Below are 12,066 nucleotides of genomic sequence, written 5' to 3'. Positions count from 1 at the left end.
TAAATTTACCTGCTTCATTAATTAATAGACCCCAACTGTTGCTATCTAATTATCATAAGCTTAGCTAAGCAATCTTAGCTATCGTTAAAGGTTCGCGGTGAGCAGAAATTATTTTAGTTCATTTGATATGGACCTCCGCAAAGTAACGCCTGATTCAATAAATTATTTATTATTTATCTTTTAATTTTTTTTTTTGTAAATTTACAAGGGATAATTTTTAATAACCTATCATAAGCTGTTTTTAGTTGTCCGCACTTGCCAGGCAAAGGTCCCTCCCCCCAGTCTTCCAACTTGTCTTGTTGCACCTATGTGGATCAAATTCATTGTATGATATCTTACCCGATAAGCCTCTGAATCGGTGAAAGAAGGGAATACAGATTGTTTACCCATCATTTACACGGCAAAGTTGGAACAACTTTTCCCGGCTCATTACTGAGGGACACGTACAAACACAGCGAGTTCAACATTATTTCTGAACTATCCTCCATTTTAACGCGTCTGTAGCCCACTAAATTACTTTTATAACATCAATTACAGTTACTAGGCTGCAGTATAAAATTAGTTATTAAATTGTTTTATTTGTTGTCTGGACTAGGCTGATTGGACATTGGTTGTTTTTGAACAGAAGCCGTCAAAGTGATTGCATTCCGTTTAGTTTTGGCATCATTGACGAGTTTACATACTTAAAAAAATAGTGATGGCGTTGGATAGAAATGCGAAACGAGCGTCGAGCGATTACATATGGCGCCGGCTTTAATTTCACGGGCAGAAATCGCGTACGTTGTAATGTCAAACAAATTCTTTATAGGTACTAAACCTAGTATAAAGGATTCTGCTGTCAGCGTGTATGGTGGTAGCAAGCTTTGCGATTTGGATTTAGTAATTCTGGTTTTTTTTCATGTTATAACCGCTGTTGTGATCTTGTAGTTATTTATATTTGTTGTGAGTGTCCAAGTGTAAGTGTTTGTATTAGTTTTAAGCAATCATGGATCTGGATGCTTCGGATCCAGATGATCCTGGTGGTGGGCCTGACTGTTCCCCTATCCCTCCTAACCAGGCAGCTATTATGCCTCAGACCCCTCTTCTCGGTAAAAGAGCTTTAATTGATACCGATGTTCCTCCTTCCAAAAAGTCCTCTTCTCCTGCAGTTTCCGTCGAGACAACATTCACGCACCCAGATTTCGAAAAGCTGAAATCATCATATACCACAGAAGATACTGGCCCTTATATTATTAACGTCCAGAGAACAGAGAGTGACCCAGCCTCAGGTATTGCTTTAAGGGCTATAAATTTCGGACATTTCTTATATAGGAACAAAATCCATGGCGTTATTAGGGACGGAGTTAAAAGAATCGGACGTAATCGTTTTTCCGTTGAGTTTGATTCGGCGGAACATGCTAATAATTTCCTGTTACACCCTGCACTTACCTCAGCAGATTATTCTGCAGTTGTTCCCTCATTTCATGTCACCCGTATGGGCATTATAAGGGATATCGCTCCTGAGTGGTCGATGCAAGAGGTGGTAGAAAATGTATCGGTACCCCCAGGCTTCGGACGCGTGATTAAGGCCCGCAGATTAAGTAGGAAATCCATTGGTGAGAATAATTCTCCCACATGGATTCCTACTCGATCAGTGGTACTTACATTCAGTGGTCGTAGTCTGCCTCCTAAAGTGTTTTGTTTCTACAACAGTTTGCCTGTAGAGTGCTACCTTCTGCCAACCATCCAATGCAACAACTGTTGTCGTTTTGGACACGTCAAAGCTCAGTGCAGGTCCAGGTCCAGGTGCTACAAATGCTCACTTGATCATATTGGTGAAAACTGCAATTCTCCTACACTTAAATGCCTATTTTGCTTTGGTAACCATTGTGCCAATGACATTTCTTGCCCAGAACAACAACGGCAGCGCAATATCAAAATGGTGATGTCGCAGGAAAACCTTTCCTATATTGAATCCTCTGCTCGCTTCCCTCAAGTAAGAAAGACCTTCTCTGAGACTTTGAATTCTCCCTCCCCTGGCTCTTTTAATATCGCTCCCCCCTTCCCTTCAATCACAATCTCATTCACAAGCTCAATCATCGTCTCAATCATATCGCAAAACTATTTTAGTTCGTAGAAAATCTCATACTTCTGCGAGTAACTCAGGTTATGACAGAATTGCCCATGATAATATTGTCCGTGATCCCATTTCCTCCCAACCTAATGGTTGTGCTCTAAATCAAGAGCCTAACTCCCCTAATGATAATCTCATTGAGCTTTTGCTTAATACATTAATTAACATATTGGCACGCTTTTCTGATTCCGGTTTACCGAACAACATGCATCAAAAATTGACCCAACTGTTATCTCTTGTTTCCTCACAAAATGGCCCGAGTTCTCCTTCAGTGGAATTGTCGTAGTATTTTCAATAAAAAAAATGAACTGATCTATCTCATTAATAAACATAAGCCCTTCCTCCTAGCCATTCAGGAGACCTGGCTCAAACCTAACTCTATTTTTAGAGTGCATGGTTTTGCCTGTCTCCGGGATGATAGGAGGGATGGCTATGGTGGCGCAGCTATATTAGTTGCCCGCTCTATTATTTTTACTCATATTCCTATCCCCCCTCATAGCGACTTTATTAGTGCTGTTGCTGTTAGGGTTAATAATACTTCATTTCTGTCTCTTTATATTCCAGACCCTCATTCAGGAATGGTTGCAGAGCTTTCCTCCATTTTATCTATTATCCCGCCTCCTATCATCATCTTAGGAGACTTTAATGTACATCATACCTCTTGGGGCTCCCATACCAGTGATTCAGTTTCTCTGCATTTCTTGATCTTTTTGATAACTTTAATCTATGTGTTCTTAATGATGGTTCTCCAACGAGACGTGTGCTACCTTCCCAAAACCCAAATAGTGTTGTTGACCTTACTTTATGTTCTCCCTCAATTTCCTCCAGACTCTTTTGGCAAGTGATCCCCTCCACATTGGGGAGTGATCATTTTCCTATTAAAGTATCATTTCCTGATCCTGTTCCCTCTTTTTATTCCTCCCCCCGTCTCAAATATCAAACCAAAAAAGCAGATTGGCCCAATTATAGATCTTTTTTAGACGAGGAAATATCTCTTCTCCCTTCCCCTAATCCCAATAATATATCTTCAGTGTATGAGGGTTTTAAAAATGCTCTTCTGTCTGCGGCTGACAAAGCTATCCCTTTAAAAAAAAAGCCGTCAAAAAAGATCCCGTTTCCTCCCTGGTGGGATTCTGAATGTCTTGCAGCTGTTAAAAAGCGTAGAGAAGCTGAATCACTTCTTTCTATCAACTTGTCGAGGGAGAACTATTTAGATTATCAGACTGTCGCAGAGCAAACCTCCAAATTCCTTCAAAATAAAAAAAGACTAGGTTGGCAAAAATTTTGTGAAAGCCTTTCCCCTAATTCCCCCTCATATTTGGTCTGGGAAGGTATCAGGCGGTTTCGTGGCGCTTTTAACCCGAAATCAAATCTTCTTTCTAACGATTCTTCAGAATGGATTGATGCATTTGCTTTTAAGTTAGCCCCTCCCTTTGTCCCAACTGCTCAAGAAATCTCTCCAGTTTGGTCTCTTCCCTCTACCTCTTTCCATAGTTCTTTTGATGGCCCTTTTCTATGGAGGAATTCCTTACAGCCACAGATCAGCTAAAAGACTCGGCCCCGGGTATTGATGGCATTCCTTACTCTTTCATAGTTAATTCCAGTTCAAACTCCAAAAAATTCTTCCTTGGGATTATAAACAATATTTTTCTCTCTAATTCTCCTCCTGAGGAATGGAAAGCACAGATAATTGTTCCCATCTTAAAACCAGGAAAATTATGTAATGACCCCTCAGGTCATCGACCTATCGCCTTATCGTCCGCTTTGGCAAAAATCTTAGAACATCTTATTAAAAACCGTTTAGAATGGTTGGCAGAAAGTAAGGGCCTTTTGGCCAAAAGTCAGTTTGGATTTCGTAAAGGTCTCGGTACGATGGATAGTCTCTCCATCTTCTCAACCGACATTCGTCTTGCCTTCTCCAAAAATGAGTCTGTAGTGGGGGTCTTTTTAGATATCTCCTCTGCGTACGATAACGTTCTTCTCCCTCTTCTCAGGCAAAAGTTGCATCATCTGAGTTTTCCGGAGAGGTTAGTTGACTTCGCAATTAACTTTCTTTTGGCCAGATCAGTCCTTATTTCATCTTATAATGTCTCCCTTCCCCCCAGGGTGGTCTATAAAGGCCTCCCTCAGGGCTCTGTTCTCAGTCCTCTTCTTTATAGCTTATATACCTATGATTTGGAACTTTCGGTAAATTCATTTTGTAACATCCTTCAGTATGCTGATGACATATGTTTATATTCTGTTGTTCTAACATCTCTGACGCGGTTCCTCCTCTTTCGTCGGCTCTTCACTATTTGAATGTCTGGTTAGTGGAGCATGGCTTGTCCCTTTCTATTTCAAAATGTGCAGTAGTCCCATTTACCCGTAAAAGGTCCATTCCAGATATCCCTATTTGTTGCGATGGTATCCGTATACCTGTACAGGACAAGGTCAAATTTCTTGGCGTTTTGTTTGATTCCAAAATGTCAGGTGTCCATCACATTAATCAGACTCTTAAGAAATGCGAGAGGAACTTAAATATTATTCGTTCTCTGTCTGGCGTATGGTGGGGATCACACCCATACTCCCAAAAACTTGTATATAATGCCCTTATTCGCAGTCACTTTGATTATGGGTCCTTTCTCTTAGAGCCGTGCAATAAATTTAGTTTAAATTCTTTGGATAAAATGCAATATAAAAGTCTTCGTCTAGTGATTGGAGCAATGAAATCATCCCCTACGAATGCTCTTCAAATGGAGTGCGTTGACCCTCCTCTTTTTATTCGAAGACAATTTCTCTCTGATAAATATGTAATTAAAATTATGCAATCTCCCTCCCACCCTCTAATCCCTAAACTTCGGTCTCTTTCAGAATTAATCTCTACCTCTCCTTACTGGGTTCACAAGGATCCTCCTTGTCTGGTCAATAGTTTTGTTAAAATAACTCGTCTTCCATGCCCTTTATTTCAATGTAAGTTATTAAGCCCTCTTTTTGAAATCCCATATGATGCTATCATGTTCCGCCCTAATAATATCTCGCTTGACCTTGGTATTCATAGAGAATCCCCCTCCCCTAATCTAGACTTAAGCCGTGTCATTGCTAGAAACTGGCCTGACTGGACCTCTATCTACACGGATGCTTCACAGCTTTCAAACCAGGGTTGTGTAGGATCTGCTGTCTGGATACCTAAATTTAAGATTATTTTGAGCTATAAATTGCCGATATATTCATCTGTATTTACTGGCGAGGCAGTGGCAATTTTGGAGGCCCTTAAATATATAGACTCGCACAATCTTAATAATTGCATAGTTTTTTCAGACTCCAAAAGCGCCTTACAGGCCATAATGTCAAACCAATTGCGTAGTAAATCTAAATTCCCGGTCATTCTTCAAATTAAGCAAGTTCTTAATGGTCTCTCTGGTAAGAATGTGAAGGTCTCATTGGCCTGGATCCCTAGTCATATTGGAATCCGGGGCAACGAGACTGTAGATCAGCTTGCTAAGGATGCGACCCGTTCAGGCTGCCTGGATCAGTTCAGGTGCTATTCCCTCGATTTGACCTCTTTAGCTAAGGATCGACTGGATTCGGATTGGCTCGCTCACTGGACAAGATCTAGTCAGATGAAAGGACTTCACTACTCTGATGTTCAAGATAATGTTCCCGTCAAACCCTGGTTCTTTAAATTCCGGGCCGCTAATAAAGCAACTACGTCAACAATATGCAGACTGAGACTGGGCCACTCATGTACTCCTGTTTTCCTTCACAAGATTCGTGTAAAAGACAACTCTTTGTGTGAATGTGGTTTAGACGAAGGCTGTCTTGACCACTTATTTTTCGAATGTTCAAAGCTGACATCCTCCTTGTATGACCTCCTCCCCCTTACATTCCTCGCCCTGTTAACTTTAAATCCCTCCTTCGTTATGTATATTCTCCTTTTATTACCATTCTGTGTGATTTTATATCCTCTAACAATATAAGACTATAGTTCTATCTAATCAATAACAACATCTTTTGTCTTTGTCGCAGTGACGTGACTCCCGCAACAGCGTTCGGCCGAAAAGGATTTTTTTTTTTCTATTTTCAAAATTATTTTCTTGCTGCTGTCAAACTGTTGGCGTTCTGCAGAATCAACCGCAACCCTGTCATCGCAACTGACATTGGCCCAAGCCTTAAGGCCGCCATTGAGGGAATAATAATAACCTATATAAAAATGTTACTCTGTGGGTACTAAATGTACTCTTTATTTAATACTCTTTTATTTGATTCAATTTTTTGTCATTCTGTCATTCCAATGCGTAGTCTCACGTGAGTCTCACTCAGATATTTCGCCGAATATTATTGCGTAAATTTAGTTGTTTAAAAATAAACAATTATTACAGAAAATATTGTAATTATACTGTGAGGCTATAAACTTTAATATATTGTAACATCCAATTTGTTTCTTACTACTTCGCGATGTTGCTTGCAAAATATGTAATACAGTGACTGAGTGTTTTTTTAAAATGTATGATATAAAGAGTGAATCTAGCACCGCGAATACTGCGATATGTTGTGGATGCCTCAGTACAGATCGGAGACTGTCTCCCTTGGTTCATTACGATTTATTCTACTCCCTTTTGGGGAATAAGGAGACGTTAGAGGTAAGTTTCTTTGGTAGAGTTATTTTACTGACAATATGCAAACCCAGTAGCGGCTTATTAGGGTAGGGCGCGGTGGGACGACCGCCCAGGGCACCGGACTTAAAAATAAATCTTCATGTAAATATTTTATTTATTAAATACTCATACCATGACCGTAATAGCAATGTTTTAGGCAAAAATATTCTTTGTATTGGAAAGTGTGAGACTATGCCCACTATCATGTATTTCATTTGCATTCTGTTTCTGATTCATTCCTATTACGGTCATTTCATGATACGGCATAGTGGGTAGTGACCTTTATGCATTAACTTTTGAAAAACCTCACAACCTACGGCAAACAAGTGCAAGGGATCTGACCTAAAAAAGTATTACTTGAAAGTGGACTTTCTATTAGTTAACGTCATTTGATATGTAAGCTCTCAGCCTGATTGACAATAGGGCATATTAAGCAAAGCTCTGCGCAGGGGCGACACACTGGCACGAACCGTAAAGAAACGCCATGACAACACATCCGTTCTCTTTTTTGTCGCCCATGATGGATCATGACCAAAGAGCATTATTAATACCTATAGAAATCATTTATGAGTAACAAAGAAATTAATTTTAATCGATAGTAGCGATAGAGCTATATTTACAAAAATTTAAATGAAAAATATGATATTAGGGCATCCTACGGACATTTAAGATACTCAAAAACATAAACCATAAACATATAGTATGGGCTAGTGCTGCTCTCTGATGGGATAAAATTGCAGTAATATTCCCTATTGCAGATATTTATAAAAAAAATAATTTGATTTGTCAATCATTAAAGATATCAACTGCAACAAGAAATGAAATGCATTATTTGCAGATTAATTACTGTCTGTCGCCGCCATATGTGAATGAAATAATGCTTGCATATTCCCTATTGCAGGACCTGAAGTATTTTGATGTACTGCTGTGTTGGGAGTGCACGGCGCTGCTACGGAGAGTGGCTGCGTTCCGGACGCGGCTCCAGAATGCACAGTGTGTTCTGAAGCTGGCTCATGATAAACAAGTTAGTACATTTTATACATTGAAGGAGGTTAGTGCTATATATTTATTTTATTAGCAAATACATAAAGAATGAAAGAAGACATTTATTCACTCACAAAGTCACACAAATACAACAAAATTTAAACAACACACACAAAAAAAAAAAAAAAAAAAAAAGAAAATAGTAGGTTTTACGCCAGATTTTGTATGGCCTGCATTAAAAAAATAATGCCTAAAAAATGAAGTTGCCATTTTTCACACACACACACACACACACACACACACACACACACACACACACACACACACACACACACACACACACATGCTCACACAGACACACACACGCTCACACACACACACACACACCCACACAAAGAGAGATGTTCTAAATTGATGCGCAAACGCATATCTTTGATTCATATTTATTTCTTTGCTTTTTGCAGATACAAATAACATCTCTATCAATTCTTGAATCCAACCATAGACAAGGCTACCATTACATCATAGAGGAGACCATAGAGGAAAAACCAGACATAGAACTTTTCGTAGACAACTGCACAGAAGCAGAAATCAAACAAGAAATAGAAAATGACCATTTTGAAAGTGATTCTGGCCATGACAAACTTTTAGAAGCAAAAGCACCCTGTGTTAAAAATGAAAAAAAACATGTTAAAATAGAGAAAGATCTTTTAAAAATAGATAATGATATAGATTTTAGTAAATTAGAGCTATATTTTACCAAGGTGCATCTGAGTGAGACAGAAGTACAGGAATCACTGGCGAAAGACAGAGATGACAATGATTCTGTTAGTCGCCCCCTTAAATGTGGGGCATGTGGCTTCCGGTTTACATATAAAAGTGATTTACAATCCCATAAAAGAGAATACCATAATAAGGTATGTAAGTTACACAACAATGCCTAATGAACTTACATCCTTGCAGCTTGCTGCAGTATAGTAACTATACAACAACAGTAGCCTGTTGCCATGGTAACGTCTTCTGAGTTATTTGTTAAAAGTTAGGACATTGCAACAGTTTTAAGGCAAATCCTTCATAGCTCATCTCTCGTATAAATTGCAAACATTTTTCTAACAAAGTGTATCACAGAAGTCTCCTGAGTCACGAGACAGAATAACACACACTAAAAAGTTGATTGACCCACAAGCAGAATGATAATGTAGTTTGTTGCATAAACGTAAAGGTAAACCAAGAATATATGACTATTGTCAAGAGGGCTATGTCATTATTCTTATTTTTATGGCAATAGTTCAGAGGGCCTACTCCGAAATTCCGAAATCGAAGTTCGTATCGTACCGTCCCTCTCGCTCTCGTATTAAATAGTATAAGTGTCAGTGTCAGTCGTACGACACGAACTTCGAGTTTCGTAGTAGCCCTGCAGTATAGTCGGAACAATGACATCTTGACTTGGCTACAACGTTTACCTGTTAGCTCTGATGTTAATTTGGAAGGTTTTAGTGAAATAGTTTCATTCCCCAAGCGTTTTTTTCAGTAGTTTATTATAAACATTATTTACAATGATCCGTTGTTGACTACTTATCGTTTTGGGCATTTTTGTTATTGTTCAAAGAAACCGCCAGACAAATTATTGCCAGTGTAAGAAATTAGTTCCAATGAAATTCCACAACATGACGAATAGTCATATATTTCTGGTCAGGATTTACATCACAACGTTGCAGGTGAGCAAAATAATTGTTTTAGTTCATAGTTATGTATTTACGTATCAATTTTTTTAAGCGAAGTCTCCTAATTAAATGTCCGGTGTGTGGCGACAAGCACAGTAACAAGTCGGACTTAATGCTGCACTGGCGCCGCTCTCACCCAGTCAACCGCTGCTTGAAATGCGTGCGAGTGGTGGAACGTGATCTAGACAGAAGGAAGCATCTGCACCTGCACAAGTTCAGATACCGATGTAAGCAGTGCGATGTGGACTTCCGTAAGCAATTTTCATCACTATCTCTACCTATGTGTTACAAAACGTTGCGTAAATAGTCGCATAATTTCGCAAGTCGCAATGTAATGTTTGTCCGAATTTTGTTAGTCATCACTTTTTTTTCAATAATTCTGTCCTTAAAAATTATGCAAGCTGATGAGAAACCGTTACAATAATACCCGTAAAGCGGAATCGGTTTAAATGGTCCCTATAAAGAGTCCATTTACAATATTAAATATATTGACCCGGATAACTCACGTCTTAAATCGAGTTTAGCTGGACATGTGTCGGGCTAATCCGTAGCCCTTCGTCTTCGGAGCAACGCGACTCAGCGGCTGCTGCAACACGCGCACTGCGCGCCGCCGCTCTGCTCGCGCGACTACCCGACGAAACTGACACCGGCACACAACCACCCGCGTTTTCATCATCATTACAACTGCAAGCTGCTGACGAAGGGCTACGGATTAGCCCGAAACATGTCGAGCTAAACTCGATTTAAGACGTGAGTTATCCGGGTCAATATATTTAATATGAGTGAGTCTCACGGTGGTTTCATGTTCAGTCCATTTACAATATTTGAAAACCGTAGTATCACTGTATGACATACCGCCAAATAAAAATTGGTAAGATTTTTCATTGATATGGCAACCCTATATCAGTAAAATGAAAGAGTAAACTGTGTAGAATTTTTTTGAACATTTTTACTTAACAATATTTTTGCCTCCTATTTACTTTTCAAATCTATCTAAATTTATACCAACTCATCGTTATGCCAATTCACATTATGCGCATTAACGTGTATCACTGATGTCTCCTGGGTTACGGGACAACAACAATAAAAAGTTGATTGAGCCTAGTCAGCCAGTCAATGGACACAACTCTAATGTAGAGCCTTATCGTTATCGCAGAGACCGGCTGCTGTACGCGCACCACGAGCGACGCCTGCACTCGCGCTACGTGTGCGACTATTGCGGCCGCAGCACCGTAGGGAAGAAAGCCATGGAACGGCACATCACGTAACTACCGCCGTCTCACCATCATAAAACATAATCATCATCACCATCTACGTCGTGCATTGAGTAGGCAGACAGGCCTCCCCCATAGACCTCCAGTTGCTTCAGATGGAAGCGCTTGCATGAACGTTCTAAAAAAGTATCACTGATGTCCCCTGGGTAACAGGACGAATAACATACACTGAATAGTGTAATTATAGCTCATTGATGTCTTAGCACGTAAAATCCAATGAGCGTTTAGTTTTTCACTAACATTATTTTATTTTATTTTTATTTATTTCTAATAACATTACATCTATCATTACAGTTACCAATACGATAGAGTAGCAAGCTCTTATATATTCATAACTAACACAATTACATAACATAATTTTAAGTCTCCTTGTTACTAACATATATATGATTTAATTGTTCAAAATACGGTATTGACTATTTGTATATGTTTAAAAATTAAAACTACGCAATGCATATTATCGAATAAAAACATTTTTAGCTACCTTATAAATAACAAAGTTATAAAGGTTTGAAATTCAAGATTAGACAGAGAAAGACATACTGGCATGTGACGACACGCCAGTACCGCCATACTTGCTGCATAGAGAAAAGCGTTTGAGAAAGAGACAGGTATATAGATTTTTCAAAAAACACTATAAATCCATTTTCAACCGATTTAAATTTTCTCTCGCTAAACACTATCTGTATATGTATATTTTCATAATAATATTAAGATATGCAAAATCAGGAGTTGTCAATTACCGTATTGGTATCTGAAATATATAATTTCATTTTAATGTTTCCATTTAATTTTCATAGTTGATTGACTCAATGAGACCATGTCAAATGTGTTGTAATCGTTGCAGCTACAACCACCTGGCGAGCACGTGTTCGTGCGGGCGCGTGTTCGGGACGCGCGCGCGGCTGCTGCGGCACGCGGCCGTCGCGCACCCGCCTGACCCGCCGTCCGGCGACAAGGCGCGGGCGCCTACTGCGTCGAGTGTGACCTGTCTTTCCCGACGCGGGCAAGTACAGGCGCCATCTAGTGACCGCTGTCAGGCATCGCCCCAGGAAGAAAGAGAGGTGACATTAAACTATAATTTCGTAGGTAGTAGCATGGCCTACCAATCCCTACAAACTATATTTAATACAAAAAAACAGCAATAGATGGCACTACTATTAATATTGTAAATTATAAAATGTGAACAAGACGAATTAGTAGAAATATTAAGATTAAAATAAAGACTAGCATATTTTATAAACACAACTTCACATCAACCTTAATTCAACTCCTTAATTAAAGATAAGAACACATAAAAATAATAAATTGAGAATACGAAAGTATAGGCTACATTT

General features: G+C 39.2%; 1 protein-coding gene across 3 annotated transcripts; it reads left to right on the top strand.

The window, feature by feature from the left end:
* Window positions 1-821: 821 nt before the first annotated feature.
* On the top strand, window positions 822-11,680 carry LOC141429511 (uncharacterized). 3 transcript variants are annotated; one of them, XM_074089844.1, is made up of 7 exons: window positions 822-879; window positions 6,119-6,732; window positions 7,649-7,771; window positions 8,196-8,648; window positions 9,508-9,682; window positions 10,612-10,719; window positions 11,577-11,680. In XM_074089844.1, coding segments are annotated over exons 2-6 (891 nt in total). In that variant the 5' UTR covers window positions 822-879; window positions 6,119-6,594; the 3' UTR covers window positions 10,614-10,719; window positions 11,577-11,680. The 3 variants fall into 3 exon arrangements, with proteins under 3 accessions (XP_073945945.1, XP_073945946.1, XP_073945947.1); XM_074089845.1 differs by lacking the exon at window positions 822-879 and adding an exon at window positions 941-956; XM_074089846.1 differs by lacking the exons at window positions 822-879; window positions 10,612-10,719; window positions 11,577-11,680 and having other exon boundaries at window positions 4,394-6,732; window positions 9,513-9,610.
* Window positions 11,681-12,066: the final 386 nt, after the last annotated feature.

This window comes from Choristoneura fumiferana, chromosome 7 (assembly GCF_025370935.1).
Source record: "Choristoneura fumiferana chromosome 7, NRCan_CFum_1, whole genome shotgun sequence".
Taxonomy (NCBI): domain Eukaryota; kingdom Metazoa; phylum Arthropoda; class Insecta; order Lepidoptera; family Tortricidae; genus Choristoneura; species Choristoneura fumiferana.
This window is presented reverse-complemented; position numbering and strand designations above follow the sequence as displayed.

Coding starts and splice junctions, on each gene's coding strand:
- LOC141429511 (XM_074089844.1), top strand. CDS start 6,595: ATGTATGATATAAAGAGTGAATCTAGCACCGCGAATACTGCGATATGT. Junction 7,772..8,195: donor AGCTGGCTCATGATAAACAA/GTTAGTACATTT, acceptor TGCTTTTTGCAG/ATACAAATAACATCTCTATC. Junction 8,649..9,507: donor AAAGAGAATACCATAATAAG/GTATGTAAGTTA, acceptor AATTTTTTTAAG/CGAAGTCTCCTAATTAAATG.